Here is an 18177-nt window from a genome sequence, read left to right on the forward strand (position 1 = left end):
CAGCTAACTGCTGTGTTCCTAACCCTCCTCTACTTGACAGCAGCGAATTCAGCACAAGCCAGGAATTGAACCAAAGATTTCTGTGATTTAAATAGCCCAGTAATCATACTAAACAGTGCATTTACTAAGTGAGCCTCTTCTTTGAATATGTATAAATGCTGGGCGGAGGGGTGAGGGGTGGAAGGTAAAATTATTATAAAAGTTTACAGAAAAACATTGCAGTGCCCTTTATAATAAACAATATATTTTCTGATAGTGTTGAATGCACCGTTCAGCTCTTTATTATGGCAATACATAAATACTAACAGAGCAAACTCTCAACGAATTATACTTCTCAATATCGAAACTGGTGCTTTTGATTCTGAATTTTTTTTTTGTACAGTAATTATTTGCAATAGTCCACAGTCCTAATAATGTAACTGCAGTAGAGCTCATGGCATTACTGTGTACAATGAAGCTTTTATCAGAAATTTTCAGTTCTGTTGCACCTCACTCCTAATAATTTCAGCTTTATTCTTCTGCTGTGTTGCCCCAAACTCAGAAAACAATGGAAGGTAATACACAGTCTGAAAACTAAGTGCTTGCTGAAACCATCATTTTGTTGCACTACCATTACCACCAGGAATAAAATCACCTCACACCAACCTTGGCTGAAAACTATTTTATGAATCAGGTTTTTGGAAAAAATGTTTAGCTGTAGTTCTACGTTAGTATAATGAGGCTTGCCTTCCAACCTTTATTGCAAAATACATGTAATCTTAAGCTTTCATCAATTAAAGTCAGGGCATACCTCCAAGTCGTTGTCAGGAGGTGGTGATGGATTATTCTTCCTTCCCCTTCCCCGTGACTTTGACCCTGAACTCCTACACGTTCGCTCATCCAGGTCTTTGACTGGTGTTGATGGGCTCTGCACAGTATCAAACTCCCCTGTAAAAGCAACCATTCAGATTACAACTATCATCTTGAGTTTTTCTGCATACAAGGTATGAGCGTTTACCACAAATTCACACTGCTGCAGAAACAAAGTGATTTCTGATGATTGCACAGCATTCAGTTTGACAGCAGTTCAGCAGCTGAATAATTATGTATAAAGAAAATACACCAGGCACAGAAAAACAAACAGTCCGGCAATTTATTTAACTGTCGCTACAGCCAGAACTATTAACGTTCTGGGATGTGGAGCTTTCTTTTTTTATTCATTTGTTATACACATTTGGACGGACAGAATCTGAAGACAACTGAAGTGAATATTCAATCATTAGGAATTGTTCCATGAGCACAAAATGAATGCATGGGGGAAGCAGGAAGATCTTGAGACTGAATATCTGTGGCCATTCTGGCGCATTTAAGCATTAAACTGGTGAAAGTCAGTGGAAGTATAGTAACTGGATCAGCTGTGGTTCAGTTAATACTCTTCCCTCTAGGTCAGACAACTGTGGGTTCAAGTTCCACTCCATTACTAGAATATAAAATCTAGGATCACACTCCTGTGCTGTGCTGTACTGAAGGAAAGCTGCACCGTTGGAGGTGCCATCTTTTGTATAAGATGTTAAAACTCAAGCTCTGTCTGCCCTCACGGGCAGAAGCAAAAGATTCCATCCATGATTTCAGACAATAATCAGGTGGGGTTCTCTCTGACATTCTTGCTCATTTTTATCCCTCAACCATCACTACACTCATAAGGACTCGAAACGTTAACTCTGTTTCTCTCTCCACAGATGCTGTCAGACCTGCTGAGTTTTTCCAGCATTTTCTGTTTTTATCACATTAAAAAAATTAGGATTAGCTGGTTATTATCACTTCTGTGAAATTATCTCATTTGCTTGCGGGACCTTGTGTGGGCAAATTGGCTGTTGCGTTTCCTACATTGCAACAATGACTATACTTCAACAGTATTTAATTGGCTGTGAGGTGTTTTGAATGTCCTCAGTCATGAAAGATGCTATACAAATACAACTCTTTTTCTCTTTATGTGCTGGGTATCAGCCTTCCCTGTTAATTTCCTTCTTTTCCGTTTGTGTTGTGGGGGTTTCTACAGGAAAGGGGTCTCTCAGGACACAATTGTGTTTCCACGTTGGTAATGCGTCAGTATGCTGAGTGAGAGCAGGAGAGCCAGCTCATTGTCCAGCAGAAATGGTCCACCTGAGGGTAACCGGGAATTTCCATCATCTTTGTGATGGGGGATGGCAAGGCACGAGGTTGTGATGTGGGGTAGTGATGCACTTCCAGTGCCATAGTCATTTGTCCACAATAATAAAATTAAGTCTACCATCTGATTCTATATACTTAGGCTGGAATACCAGATCTATGGATTTTCAGGTTCCATATCTTTAGTGATTTAGCCTGGTCCTTCTTCAGAACTCCTGCATGCAAATGTCTGCTTAGTTTATAAAGTGGGTGCTTCATTAAGCATGCAAAATACATACACTGAGAGGGACACATTTTGCAATTCTGCCTGCAAGATGTGCCTGATGGTTTTGTGTTTAAATGTAAGTGATTTGAGCTGGGGGAGATAAAAGAACAAGGATAGGATGATGCTACAGCTTGGAGTAAGTCTTCACTTTCACTCTCAATCACTCCCTCCATGTTTTCACCATTAACGATATCCAGCAAGATATCTTTGAATTGACTCATGGGCGTGAATTTGCAAGGTCCTCTCTCTATGTTGATCTGCCTGCCCCTGATTTGAAAACTCTGTTCCGCAAACAGTGTAGTAGTATTGAGACGTGGAAAGCTTCAAGAGCACAGAGTGACTCCCGAATGCCTATCCCACATTCCAGTGTGTGTGAGTAAATCACGTAGCTAAGTTGTGTTAAGATGATTTGCTGTGTGAAGCTCTTTTAAGATGTCAGTGTGTCAAGGGCTTTAGTTGAAAGTTGCAGTTTGAATGTGTGGCATGCATGGTAAGGGATGGAAGAGCTGTAAGGTTGTCTGAGGGCTTTGCATGGATCAGCAGTAAATGCATAACAGGCAGTGGCCAACACTTTATGGAATGCTAGCTTGTAGCAGCTATTTGGTATATGGCACTGTTGAATAGCCTTATCTTTGTTACAGTAACCGTCATCCCCAGCATCTGTTTCCGGGTTTTGCAGGGAGATCAGTTCCTGCTCAATCTCTTGCCTAGATTCTCCATTTGCTGCCTCAATTTTTTGCCCTTTTTGCCCCCCACAGTTAACCACCTACTTTTGCTGCAGCTATTAAAGTATCTGCAACAGCCCCAGAAATTCTACCCCCACCCCACCCCCACTGTCCCGCCACCAACTCTGCAAGGTCTCAGCTGTCACCACATTCAATGATGGTGCATGACTAATTATTCAGACCCCAGGAGTTTCAGCTGAAATGACCATGGTCAAGTGTCTAACACTTTTGGACTGTCCTCACAGCTTTAGTGCCACTGGTGGAAAATCCACTCCTAACTCTAAACTAAATTGTAAGCCCTAGCTGGAACCAGAAAATAATCAAAGATTGCGAGGAATGCAGTTTTACTCCAACCAGCGTCTGCAGTTCTACTCTTACACTCAGTTCATTGGACTCCTTTTACGAATAAAAATCTTAACACGTTACACCCACACCCAAGTGGGTTACATATGTTTTGAGGATCTCCATGTAGCCATAGGCTAATCTGAGCTTCCAAACGAAAATACAGTTGTTAACTCCAATAAAATGTCTAGCCTGAAAAATTAAAGTAAAACTGACAAGATCAAGATCATATGCTCAGAAATGATGCTAAATGATTAAAACAACGATATGCACATACAAACCCAACACCAACTCTCCCCACCAGTGCCCCATTTCCCCTCCCCACACCCTCGGCACTAACAGTTGGAAATTCTTTTAGACTTAATGCCTCAATCTGATTTTCTAAGTACTGAAATGATTAGTCTTACTGCCCACACTGACAGCTTCTTCCGCAACAGGGAACCTCCAAAATCTAATGATGTTCAATTACTAAATTCAATTAAAAGGCAAGGAGAACAATAATGTTAATATTGTGGACAAAACTGAAGTGACTGAGAATGCCAATCATAAAATGAACACATGCACATGCACACACATTTTTTGGGGGAAATCTTGCAAGACTTGCAAGTTGAATTGCTTTTAAAAAAAATTGCATTTCTGGTATGCACTTATATATAAGTATTCATACCCAAGATGGATAATATTAGTTGGGTATCTAAGTGAGAGCAACTGAAGACCACACAGGCCAGGAATCCCACATAATTACCCACAGTTAGTGAGTGTAACTGAAGGGTGTTACAGAAAAATGTTAACAGGAAACAGAACAGGTTTTAAAGCACTTATTGTTATGTCTCAATAATGAAAAACAGTCTAACTCTCTGGAATGGAAAAAGAAAATGTCTGTGATTGAAGAAGAATGATAAGCTTCCTTAATCAAAAATCTGTAAGGCTGCCAAAGACAACTGGAAAAAAAGTGACTTGAGATTCAAGAATGTTCCAGTTTCTCGAGGAAGCTTTGATATCAAAGTTCAAATACCTACAATTAAAACAGTCAAACTCTGGAATAATAGAGTATGCCTTTTTCACACTGATATTAATGGAAAGTATTAGCTTCATTTTAAAAACAGTATGAGCCTTCAAAAGATAATTAAACCACAACCAGCACACATAGAAGCTTGAACTGTTTACAACGCATTTTAACTGTAAAAATGAATTAAAAAAAAACTGAAAACTCAAAAAGACATACTTTTGTTTTTTCTGAATTATGAACACATGCTTCAGACAGTTTGCTGTGGATGTATGTTTGTTATTTACTAATTTGGAAACCTGCTTCTGTTTAACTCGGCCTGGCTGTATTCACTTTATAGCTAAACCTCAACATCACACACCATATAATAAAATGTTGAACCATACAAATCTATCAACAGCATTGGTTATTGTCCTCTGAGCTTTGCTCTCTACTTGGACCAAAGACAATTTGCTATGTTACACCCACACAACCCAACTGCCACTAGTGTGTGCGCACGTTTGCATGCCTTTTGTGCTTATGATTCAGTCCCAACTGGAACTCATTTAACAAAATCTCCAAATATGAGGCACTAGCTCTCCCTCTGTCAGTCTAACTGCACAAATATATGTTTCTGTTTTAGAGGAGCAAGTGCAGTAGTCAGCATTAAAGGGTTTGTTTTGACAAGTGTAAACCAAGCTGCTGGGTTTTTTTTTATTTTTCCCTACCTCCTAATCAACACTTTCAAAATAGCATCTTGAACCTTGCACAGAGTACAACTACAAAAAGTCCTTACAACCACCCCTCCACCACACTCTTCTCCACTCCACTCCGCCCCCCCGCCCCCCCGGGGGCACATAAATCGTAGGAGAATTTAAGTTCAGTCGTTTTGGATCTCACGTTATTTATATGCTGATTCAAAGTATGTTGCTTGCAGCACTCTAGAACAGCTTAAAGGCACTTGTAGTCAAAGATATAAAAATGAGGTCCGTTACTGTGCTAATTTAAACCAGACGCTTTCTTCCTTTGTCAAAAACGTGATGATGTTTGATCTTTCAGTTGTCTTCAAAAACTGACTACAGCACAAAGGGAAAGGAAGTTTTTTACCTCCAGGAAGATCTGTGGCGGGCTGACCAGTGATAGTAGAAGGATCTTGTAGCTGATAAGTTGTTGACGTTGAAGAGGTACCATCAACAGTATCATTCGAGGTCATGTATGTGCCATATGTTGAAGTTGGATAATACTGTGCATACTGGTTTTGGCCAAATGCTGTGTAGGAAGGGTAATCCTAAAATAGCAACAAGCAGGTTTAAGTAATATCTCCTGTATCTCACCAATCATATGTTTACCCTGTTCAGTCGGTGTAACAAAAATTGCCAGAATGGTCATAAATAAAATTTATTTAGCGGGATAAAATCACACTGTGCACAGAGGTAATAAATACAACAACTAAAAGGGATATTCCTAATCAACTGGGATGATATTTGGATTTACATGGGTAAATTGAGGGGTTGTGGGATGGGTGTGAAAGATGACATACAGCTACAACACTGACATCTATCCGACAAAGTAGAATATTGCCCAGATATAGCCTGTCCACAAAAAGCAGGGCAGATTCAATCTGGCTAATTACTGCCCCATTAGCCTATTCTTAGTCATCTGCAAAGTGATGGAAGGGGTTGTTCCACAGTGTTATCTGGTGGCAGTTATTCACCAGTAATCTGCTCACAGATGCTTTGTTTGTGTTCCACTAGGACCACTTACCTCTAGACCTCATTACAGGCTTCATTCAAACATACAGACAAGGAGCAGGAGTAGGCCATTTGGCCCCTCGAGCCTGCTCCGTCATTTAATAAGATCATGGCTGATCTGATAGTAACTTCAAATCTGCATCCCGCCTACCCCCGACAACCTTGCTTATAAAGAACCTCTCCACCTCTGCCTTAAAAGTATTCAAAGACTCTGCTTCCAACACCTTTTCAGGAAGAGATTTCCAAATAGTCACGACCCTCAGAGAAAAAAATTCGCCTCATCTCTGTTTTAAATAAGCAACCCCTGTTTAAACATGGGCAAAAGAGCTGAATTTCAGACATGAGGTGAGAGAGACTGCCCTTGACATCGGGGGAACATTTGATTGAGCATGACATCAGGAACCCTAGTAAAACTGAAATCAGTGGGAATCAGGAGGAAATCTGTCCACTGGCTGGAGTCATATCTGATACAAAGGAAGGTTAGTTTGGTTATTGGAGGCCAATCATCTCAGCTGAGGATAGCACGACAGGAGTTCCCCAGGGTAGTGTCCGAGGCCCAGCCATCTTCAGCTTTTTCATCAATGATCTTCCCTTGACCATTAGGTCAGAAGTGGGGACCTTCACTGTTGATTGCACAGTGCTCAGTTCCATTCACAACTCCTCAGATTCAAAGGAGTTTATGCCTGCTCAAATCAAGACCTGGGCAACATTAAGGCTTAGACTAATTGGCAAGTAACATTCATGCCAGACAAACGCCAGGCAATGACTAAACCATTGAGAGAATCTAACCACCCCTAGGCTCAAACACAATCTGTAACCTCATGGCCAGACATATTCCCCACTCTATTGTTACCATCAAGCCAGGGGATCAAAACTGGTTCAATGAGGAGTGTAGGAGGGCATGCCAGGAGCAGCACCAGGCATACCTAAAAATGAGGTGTCAACCTGGTGAAGCTATAGTACAGGACAACTTGCATGCCAAACAGCATAAGCAGCAAGTGATAGACAGAGCTAAGCGATCCCACAACCAACGAATCAGATCTAAGCTCTGCAGTGCTGCAACATCCAGTCGTGAATGGTGGTGGACAATTAAACAACTCACTCAAGGAGGTGGCTCCACAAACATCCCCATCCTCAATGATGGAGGATCCCAGCACAGCAGTGCAAAAGATAAGCGCAACAATCTTCAGCCAGAAGTGCTGAGTGGATGATCCATCTTGGCCTTCTCTGGAGGAGCCCAGCCTCACAGATGCCAGTCTTCAGCCAATTGGATTCACTCCACGTGATATCAAGAAACGGCTGAAGGCACTGGATACTGTCCTGACAATATTCCAGAAATAGTACTGAAAACTTGTGCTCCAGAACTTGCCGCGTCCCTAGCCAAGCTGTTCCAGTACAGCTACAAAACTGGTATCTCCCTGGCTACGTGGGAAATTGCCCAGGTATGTCCTGTACACAAAAAGTAGGACAAAGCCAACCCGTCCAATTTCCGCCCCATCAGTCTACTCTCCATCATCAGTAAAGTCATAGAAGGGGTCAACAACATTGTTATCAAGTGGCACTTGCTTAGCAATATCCTGCTCATGATGCCCAGTTTGGGTTCCATCAAGGCCACTCAGCTTCTGACCTCATTACGGCCTTGGTTCAAACATGGACAAAAGAGCTGAACGCCCAAGGTGAGGTGAGAGTGACTGCCCTTGACATCAAGGCAGCATTTGACCGAGTGTGGCATCAAGGAGCCCTAGCAAAACTGGAGTCAATGGGAATCGGGGGAAAACTCTGCACTGGTTGGGGTCATACCTAGCACAAAGGAAGATGGTTGTGGTTGTTGGAGGTCAGTCATCTCAAATCCAGGACATCACTGCAGGAGTTCCTCAGGGTAGTGTCCTTGGCCCAACTATCTTCAGCTGTTTCATCAATGACCTGCTTTCCATCATAAGGTCAAAAGTGGAGATGTTCGTTGATGATTGCACAATATTCAGCACCATTTGCGACTCCTCAGATACTGAAGCAGTCCATGTCCAAATGCAGCAAGGCCTGAACAATTTCGAGGCTTGGGTTGAAAAGTGGCAAGTAACATTGGCACCACACAAGTGTCAGGCAATGACCATTTTCAACAAGAGAGAAACCAATCTTTGTCCCTTGATGATCAATGGCATTACCATCATTGAATCCCCCACTATCAACATCCTGAGAGACACCATTGACCAGAAACTGAACTGAACTAGCCATATAAATACTGTGGCTAAAAGTGCAGGTCAGAGTAACTCACCTCCTGACTCCCCAAAGCCTGTCCACCATCTACAAGGCATAAGTCAGGAGTGTGATGGAATATCCTCCACTTGCCTGGATGTGTGGCTCCCACAACACTCAAGAAGCTGGACACTGTCCAGGACAAAGCAGCCTGCTTGTTTGGCACCACATCCACAAACATTCACTCCCACCACCACCGACGCACAGTGGCAGCAGTGTGTACCACCTACAAGATGTACTGCAGAAATTCACCAAGGCTCCTTCGACAGCAGCTTCCAAACCCACGACCACTATCACCTAGAAGGACAAAGGCAGCAGATAGATGGGAACACCACCACCTGAAAGTTCCCCTCCAAGTCAGTCACCATCCTGACTGGGAAAGATATTGCCGCTCCTTCACTGTCGCTGGGTCAAAATCCTGAAACTCTCTCCATCACAGCACTGTGGGTGTACTTACATCACATGGACTGCAGCGTTTCAAGAAGGCAGCTCACAACCACCTTCTCAAGGGCAACTAGAGATGGCAATAAGTGCTGGCTGAGCCAGCGAAGCCCACATCCCATGAATGAGTAATAAAAAAGACACGGACTCAATGGGCCGAATGGTCTCCCTTTGTGTTGTAAATGACTCAATGGGCTGGATTTTACAGGCTGCTGTGGTCCAGGGCCCCTCCCCCTTGCTAAAATGTCAGGGGCGGGGTGGTGAGCCCACCAATGATCCTGCCGGCTGCCCCAATGCATTTAATGCTGGAAGCAGCGTTAATTGCATTAAGGCGTGACTTCCATCCCTTTGTCATGAGGAAGTCCCACCTAAGAGAATGATTGACCAATCAGATAGTTTCAGCAGCACCAGCCTGAAATGGTGGCCACTGCTGGGACTACAGGCAGTCCCACCACACCGAAGAGCTGAGATAATTTTGGGATTGGGGCCTCAGCGAGGGGTGTGGGTGGGCTGGGTTTAAATGCCTGGATGAGTGCAGCTCACATGGCAAAATGTGGGGTGATAAGGAAGAGCTAACGTGGATTTCTAAAGTTGAAACCGTGTTTAACATACTTGCTGGAGTTTTTTGAAGAGGTAACAGAAAATATCAATGAGAGTAATGCTGTTGATGTGGTATACATGGACTTTCAAAAGGCATTTGGTACAGTGCCACACAACAGACTTCTGAGAAAAGTTATTGCTCATGGAATAAGAGGGACAGTAGCAACACGGATATAAAATCGGCTGAAAAATACGAAGCAGAGAGTAATGGTCAATGGATATTTTTTGGGCTGGAGGAGGATTTGTAGTCCAGTTCCCCTTGCTTTTGCTGAAATATATTAATGATCTAGATCTTGGTGTGCATGGGACAATTTCAAAGTTTGCAGATGATACGAAGCTTGGGAGTGTTGTGAACTGTGAGGATGACGATGTGGAACTTCAAGAGAATATAGACAAGTTGGTGAAGTGAGCAGATAGGTGGCAGATGAAGTTCAATGCAGAGGACTGTGAGGTGATGCATTTTGCTAGGAAGAACATGGACAGAAAATACAAAATAAGGGGTGAAATTTTGAAGGGGTGCAGGAACAGAAAAACCTGTGAGTATATGTGCACAGATCATTGAAGGCGGCAGGACAGGTGCAGAGAGTGGTTAGCAAAGCATATAGTATCCTGGGCTCTATTAATAGGGCATAGAGTACAAGAGCAGGGAATTTATATAAGACACTTGTTAGACCTCAGCTGGAGCATTGTGTATCGTTCTGAGCACCACGCTATAGGAAGTGAACACCTTGGAGAGAGTGCAGAAGAAGTTTACAAGAATGGTTCCAGGTATGAGAAACTTCAGCTATGAGGACAGATTGGAGAGGTTGGGACAGTTTCCCTTGGAGGGAGGAAGGCTAAGAGGAGGTTTGATAGAGATGTTCAAAATCATGAGGAGGCTGGACAGAGTAGATAGGGAGAAGCTGTTCCTGCTCGTAAAAGGGTTAAGAATGAGAGGGCACAGATTTAAACTGACTTACAAAAGAAGCAAACGTGACGTGAGAAAAAACTTTCTCACACAACGAGTGGTTGGGTCTGGAATGCAATGCCTGGAAGTGTGTTGGAGGCAAATTCAATGGAGGCATTCAAGAGGGCATTAGATGATTATTTGAATAGAAACAATGTGCAGGGATACGGGGAAAAGGCAGGGCAATGGCACTAAATCATAATGCTAATTTGGAGAGCCGGTGCAGATACGGTGGGCTGAAAGGCTTCCTCCTGTGCCATTAAAATTCTGTGATTCTGTGAAGAAGCTTGACACCATCCACAACAAAGCAGCCTGCTTGATTGGCATACCATCCAACACCAATGCACAGTGGTAGCAGTGTGTACCATCTACAAGATGCACTACAGCAACTCGCCAAGTCTCCTTCCTCAGCACTTCCAAGCACATGACTCTACCACCCTGAAGAAAAGAACAAGGGCAGCAGGTGTATGGGAACACCACCACTTCCAAGTTCCTCTCCCTGATTTGGAACAATGTCACATCTCATTCATTGTCGTTGGGTCAAAATCCTGCAACTCCCTCCCTATCAGCACTATGGGAGTGTTTTCACCACACAGTCTGCAGAGATTCATCACCACATTCTCAAGGGCAATTAAGGATGGATGCTGGCCTTGCCAGAGGTGCCTATATTCCTGTGAATGAATTAAAAAAAAGAGCACGACTGGCTTCAGCTTCCGTGAGCTGAGGAAGGTGAAAGAAATTGGTCAGGTTTTGTACTCCTGACTCTATCTCTTGGAACCCTTCTTGGAATGCACGTGCATGCACATTTGACGAAGACAAAAAAAAACAAGCTCCATTATGATGACCGTAATGATTAGAAAGGCCAGATTCACAGGTGAAGAATGGTCACTTGAGTGAGGTAACAGAAGGGCAAAAATGTTTGTGGATTGTACCTCAGTATGTGTCATGATCTTAAGAAGTTGAGGGATTAGTGAAAAATTGAAGAGTAAATAGAACATCAGACATATTACCTGTTAAGTATGAAGTCCATTAAATAAAGTAGTACACTTTCCTCATGAATTATTAATCACTGATAGGTGTGATGGCAATAAAGAATGTTGTATTCTTAGCTGTAAAATTTTGTATTCAGCAAGGAATAAAACACTTGAAGAATTGTTCCATAAAAATACAGAGAAGTTTCAGAGTAAATGCCCATGTAATATATATTTTATATATAGAAATAATATCTACACTTAAGAAGCTTAACAAAGACATTTGCCAAGTACATGAGTAACTCATAAATTTGCAATGTTGTGAATACTTTTTCAGCAGTTACAAAATGAAACTGATATACTGGCTGAACCATTTTCCCTAGGAATACTGCGTTGGACAAAATGATATCGCATAATACACTGAACCTATGCCCCACTGTGTTCAAAACAGGAGAGCAAATGGTAGAAGATGAGGATCTCCATGATGTATGTTAAATGCAGAAACTTGCATGGGGCTGCTTTAACACTGCAAATTGAATATCTACGTAAAGCGACTTCAGCTTTGCACAGATGTCAGACTGGCAGTCTGAATCTGGAGTGAAGGCCTGAACTGATTCTGAGCAAAGCAGCTTGGTGCTATATGGGGCCTACATCCAATGCAATATTATCTTGGTTTGCAAAGTGCTCAGATACTGTAGAAACCACGGCCCATTCTGTAAACTTACTTAACATCAATGTTTAGACAATGGAAATTCTCCTATCCCAGTTTTCTAAATATTTAAACGTCTACTATTTGGGAGACAGTTTTGTCTTTGCATGTATCCACACATGCACAGACCTATCTCCTTAATGCAACATATAGGACTTAAAATCAGGCAGAATAATGGTGGAAAAATCATGACAAATTGGAGTGAGAGGTCTAATGCGCATCCTTGCCAGCATTGCCATGAACTTTCCTCCCCTTGCTTCCTCAAGTACCTTGATCATCTGTCTCTTCTCCACATAGCATTTAAATGACAGTGAGCGAAGCAAGGCCAGGGAACCGGGCCTATTTCTCTCCATTCTATATCAGTTACCACTGACCCCAGAGACTGTCAGGAGACATTTGTTGGTTGATGTTGAGGCAGCTGTAGCAAACCTGTTGTAGAAAATGTTGCGGGAGAAAGCCCAATAGTGGGGTATTCAAGATCGGACAGGGTCAGAAAGCAAGAAACTATAGGTCAGTCAGCCTAACATTTCTCATTGGAAAAGCACTGGAATCTATTATTAAGGATGTAGTAGAAGGACATTTAGAAAATCATAATTCAATTAAGCAGAGTTTTGAAAGGGAAATCATGTTTGATAAGTTTATTAGAGTTCTTTGAGGATGTAATGGGTAGGCTGGTTAAGAGGGAACCAGTAGGTGTAGCGTATTTGCCAAAAGGCATAATATAAGGTGCCACATAAAAGGGGGCAATGTACTAGCACGGATAGCGGATTGGCTAACAGAAAACAGAAAATGCAATTTTTCGCAGAGATAGGGGCCCTGCTACCAGCTGAAAATTTGGGGGCTGGCCCCCTCCCAGGAGGCCTTGACCATATTTTACAATCATCAGGCTTCCGCTCTCATATGGGAGGATTTTCCACCTCCAAGCCAATGAGATGGCTGCAGCTCCACAGTGCCCAGGGATGGAGGCCACTGCTGAAACTGCAGCCAGTCCCTGATGATGAAGAGCAATGCAGGCAAAAGACGAAGGTAAGTGGGACGGTCTTGCTGGGATCTGTTAAGCAGGCCCCCGGCGAGGATTATAGTTTGTGGGGTGGCAGGGGGTTGCGCTGTGATTAGGAACCTGTGGGGGGAGAGACAAGCAGGGGTGGCCATTGCTTTTGGGAGGGCCTCTGTTGATGGTGCCCAAACAGGACTGACATGTCCCCACCCCTGAGCTCACAGCCAGGGTTTATCTGGCGACCCTGATATTTGGCATGGACATCCCCACCACTGGTAAAATATCAGATGCAGCAGGAGGAGGCCCTTGATTGGCAATTAATTGGCCACTTAAGTATCTCACTTGGCCCAAGGTCAGGCAGGTGCCCAACACCTACCCTGCTGCTGGTGAAACACCTGTGGAGGTGGGTAGGTGACGGGTGCATGCTCCTGCCATTTCACTTGAATTTGTGTTTCTTCCACCTGCCAGTCGGCTCCTGGGGTGAAATTCCAGCCAGAGAGTCAGGATCATGAGTCATTTTCAGGGTTGGCAAACTGTAACTAATTAGGTGCCACAGGGATCAGTCCTGGGTGCCAAACATTTATAATCTATATTATTGATTTGAATAAAGGGACTGAGTGCATTGTAGCCAAATTTGCTGATGAAACAAAGATAGGTAGGAAAGCAAGTTGCAAACAAATTGGGAGTCTTCCCTGCACACCTAATGAGTTCAGCACAGGAAAGTGGGTTGTGACCACAGTGGTCTCAGGGGAGTGCATGGAAGCAGAATCAAAAAAATATATAATTGAAATAAACTTAACACTCACTTCCAGTCAAATAAGATTTTAAACACCATTTGTTTTAAGTTATGATCTTACACAAAGACATTTACTTTTGAGAAACTAAAGCATAATTGTAAACCGTAGAAAGATATTTTGCATTAGCTGCTTTCAGACAGTGGCATTAATGGGGATGCGACAATTCATCTACCATCCTCAGGTTTTAGAAAATAAAATAGGCAGAAATCCATTTTCTGACCATTACCTATTGCCCCTTTTTAGGACTGCATATGTACAAACATATAAATGCAAATGTGATGTGAGCAAAAAGCTTCTTCACACAACGAGTGGTTCGGGTCTGGAATGCACTGCCTGGAAGTGTAGTGAAGGCAGGTTCAACCGAGGCATTCAAGGGGGCATTAGATGATTATTTCAATAGAAACAATGTGCAAGCGTATGAGGAAAAGGCAGGGCAATGGCACTAGGTCATGTTGCTCATTTGGAGAGCCGGTGCAGACACGATGGGTCAAATGGCCTCCTCCTGTGCCTTTAAAATTCTTTGATATGCGATGCTGAGAAGGGGATCAGGTTGACCCCTGTAATCGAAGGCTGACACAGGTCAGGCTCACAGGTGACAGAAATGTGAAGTAATGGAAGGCGAGCAACACCCATGGTTCAGGACCAGTGTGTATGTTTCTGTCTTCAGAAAAGATGGTTAAGAGAAGAGAATTGGAATTTATACCTGATGGGAACTGTTGAAGCTTGTTGAATTGGAAACAGAATTGCTGCTTGCGTAAATACCGGGTGATGGCGTGAAACTAGAACCTGCAGTCAAGAGAAACAATACATTTAGAAATTTTACATATCTCAAAGTAAGCATCACAGTAAAAATTGCAGATGCAAATGATAAAAGTAAAACATATGTATTATTATAGCTGATGTTGGATGCATTTCTTGACAACAGTGGTGCTCGCACTGTTTTTAGCAAGGAATATAAATTAACATGTCATTATGTCATTATTGTGATTATTAACAAGATTACAAAAGGGACAAAAAGTAAAATCAAACCAATACATGACTAAGAGGATAAGACAATGGCCTGGAATTTCCAGTAATAACAATGAAGGGAATAAAGGAGTACATCAGGCAGCAGCTTCTGGTGTCTGCATATTCTCAGTAGAGCAGAAGTCAGGAAGTTGTTCTTTGAGTTGCTCTGCTCCTCCACAAACTTTGCTACAGTGGTACCTTGCTGAGAGATTCAGCATTCACAAACATGCAATGGCATGAAACTGCTCTACTTACTCAATAAATACCCACTAGACATGCTAGAAAAAGTTATGGCTCATCTAATTGAGTGATAAGCAATGCTCCCTGTAAAGTTTCATTGCTAAGAGTGGTCAGTTTTTTCAATGCGTTGTACTTTGAAATATTTTTTGCATGGCCTCAGTTGCACTGTACTTATACAGAACAAGACTTGTCTAGTGCCTTTCTGGCTGCTGTGCACGCATCCAGCTATTACTGATAAATTACCTCCCTGGCACAGAAAATGAACTTATACAAGTCTTTACTTTTACAAGTAATGGAGTCTCGTTACTTTTACTTATTTTGGATGTTTTCCGTCTTCAATGGACTTACCTGCCCCCTCCCAATTTTCACTTTGCACTAAAAACCTCATAGGTGTGTATCTTATAGTGAAATTACAATAGCTTCTCTTGTATCCCAAAACCTACTCTACAGTGTAAACTTGCCAGGGAGTAAATTTAGTGGAAAAAAGCAACTGCATTAGATCTCATTAGATTGGAATCCAAACTCAGGTCCAAATGTAAATTGTTAAAACAGTTTTTGTTATGAAGGATCCGACTTTCCGTTGCTGGGTATTCCATTGTGCTTCTGATGACAATACAGGAGCACACTGGCAGAAAATATGAGAAAATTCAAGGCCAAAAAGCGACCAGAAATATGATTACTGGTAATGCTTTTAAAAAGAAGCAAGTGACTATTCATTCTTACGTCAACACTTTTTACAATAAAAGTTTATGCTTGTTTCTGCAGTTCCAAAATTTTAAACTCTAATAAACCATAGTTTTGTGAAAAAAGACTACTAATAGCTTTTTTTTGTGACTGAGAACATAATGAATTGAACATGCTAAAAAAATCCTCCAGAATTTCCTTGTAGCCGTTGATGCTCTGCCACTATCATTTTGCTGGAACTGTGTAAATGCAATTTCCAGTGAAGTTATAGCTGCAGCATGGGGGCAACACCAAGGAAATTCTGGGTCAAATTTGGCCATGCTGAAAGTTTACAAGAGCCAGTGAAGACTGCTTTTAGCTAGCTGTTCTGCTGATCTGGTGACAATTGGAATTTAAAGTAGCAGTACATCTGAAAACAGTTAATTTTGAATATTGCTGAAAAGGGACACATTGTTGCTGACACTTTTCATCTTTCACTCATTAGGATAAATGCAGAATGCCAAATTTCAAACGATCACAACCATTTTTACAACAGGAGAAAAGGGTGCAGATTTGTTGCCATGTAGAAAGCAACGGGGAATTGTAGGTTCCCCATGTTTCTGGCTAACTCAAAAAAGGCACAAGGCTGGAACATATTCATTTTGTTTGCAGAGAGTAGAATGTATGCCACTTGTAGAAAGCCTAAATGAGCCACATTACAAGTGCTACTGATTATCTTAAATTGGTTATTGGTGTAGCTACTAGCACGCTCAGGATTCTTCAGCAAGTGCTGCCCAATCACAAAATCATATCTAACAGTAGGTGTTTTGTCTGGGGCTTTGCAAGTGTGGACTGGTAAGGTGTGTACTCTACCTTTGATGAACAACCAGAGTAACATGATCAGCTAGTTGTCGGGTTGTACAGCCTTCATTCTTGACATCGCAACGGAACCGAAATTCATTCCCGACGTTGCTCAATTGTGTGGTGGGCAGAATGCCTTTTTGGACTGATGGCAGCGTTCTGTTAGTGGAAAATACCACTCACATTGCCACTGCATAGTAACTGCATGAAATGGCTTGCTTAACCTGTTTTTCAAAGTTTTGAGAAACTTCTCCTTTGCAGGATAATTTGATGTATATCGGTACTTTTCATGTCCAAAAGTGGCAGCGTTTGGTCCATTTGCAAGTTTGCACGACATGCAACGAACAGTAATCTGATCAGGATGGCCACTGTCCTACATTAACTATGATGTGACCTACTTCTGCATCAGGCTTGGTAATGAATGAAAACAGTGCAAAAACATTGGTTGGTGTAGTATATAGACCGCCAACTAGTGGAAGGGAAGTAGAGAAATAAACTTGCAAAGAAATTACAGAGAATTGCAAGAATTATAGGGTAATCTTAATGGAGGAATTCAACTATCCAAATATAGATTGGGATGGGAATAGTACAAAAGGACAAGAAAGGTGAGAGTTTCTGGAATGCATTCAAGATAATTTTCTGCAGCAGTATGTTTCCAGTCCAATGAGAGGACATGCGCTTTTGGACCTGGCTCTGGGGAATGAGTTGGCCCAAGTGGATCAAATATCAGTGGGAGAGTTTCTAGGGGACAATGACAATTTATCATAAAGTTTAGGTTAATCAGTGGCTGAACAATGGGCCACCTTCAAAGAAAAAGTGCTGCAGGCAATGTCAAGGTATATTCCCTTGAAGGGGAAAGGTAGGACAAATAAATCCAGAGCACCCTGGATGACGAGAGAGATAGAAGTAAAGATGAAAAAGAAGTGCGTATACGGCAATGTCAGGTAGAAAATACAACGGAAAATGAGGCTGAATATAGAAGGACCAGAGAGGAAGTGAATAAAATAATAAGAAAGGCAAGGAGAAAGCATGAAAAGAGGCTGGCAGCGAACATAAATGGAATCCCAAGGTCTTCAATAAGCATATAAATAATAAAAGGGTGGTAAAAGAAAGAGTAGGGGTCGATTAGGAACAAAACAGGGGACTTGCATGTGGAGGCTGGAGAAGTAGTGGAGGTATTGAATGAGTACTTTGCATCTGTCTTTACAAAGGAAGAAGATCCTACCCAGGTCGAGGTGAGAGAGGAGGTAACTGGTACACTAGAAGAACTTACAATTGAGAGGAATGAGGCGTTGGAAAGGCTATCTCTACTTAAAATAGATAAGGTACCTGGGGCGGATGAGATGCATCCAAGGGTACTAAGGGTAGTGAGAGTGGAAATTACAGAGGTACTAGTAATAATCTTTCAGTCTTCCTCAGACACAAGGGGAGGTGCCAGTGAACTGGAGAATTGTGATTGTTAACCCCTTGTTCAA

The 18177-nt window shown here is 42.2% G+C and overlaps 1 protein-coding gene across 8 annotated transcripts in view; it reads right to left on the reverse strand.

Annotated features, from left to right (window-relative positions):
- Positions 1–18177, reverse strand: part of eya4 (EYA transcriptional coactivator and phosphatase 4) — a 467229-nt gene that overhangs the window by 124116 nt on the left and 324936 nt on the right. For all 8 annotated transcript variants that reach the window (XM_041188541.1, XM_041188542.1, XM_041188548.1 and 5 more), the window contains 3 exons: positions 14634–14716; positions 5573–5753; positions 791–927 (listed from right to left, as the gene is read on the reverse strand). In XM_041188541.1, coding sequence (XP_041044475.1) covers positions 791–927; positions 5573–5753; positions 14634–14716 — 401 coding nt within the window. The remainder of the gene's footprint in view (positions 1–790; positions 928–5572; positions 5754–14633; positions 14717–18177) is intronic.

The sequence above is a fragment of the Carcharodon carcharias genome, chromosome 5 (assembly GCF_017639515.1).
Source record: "Carcharodon carcharias isolate sCarCar2 chromosome 5, sCarCar2.pri, whole genome shotgun sequence".
Taxonomy (NCBI): Eukaryota; Metazoa; Chordata; class Chondrichthyes; order Lamniformes; family Lamnidae; genus Carcharodon; species Carcharodon carcharias.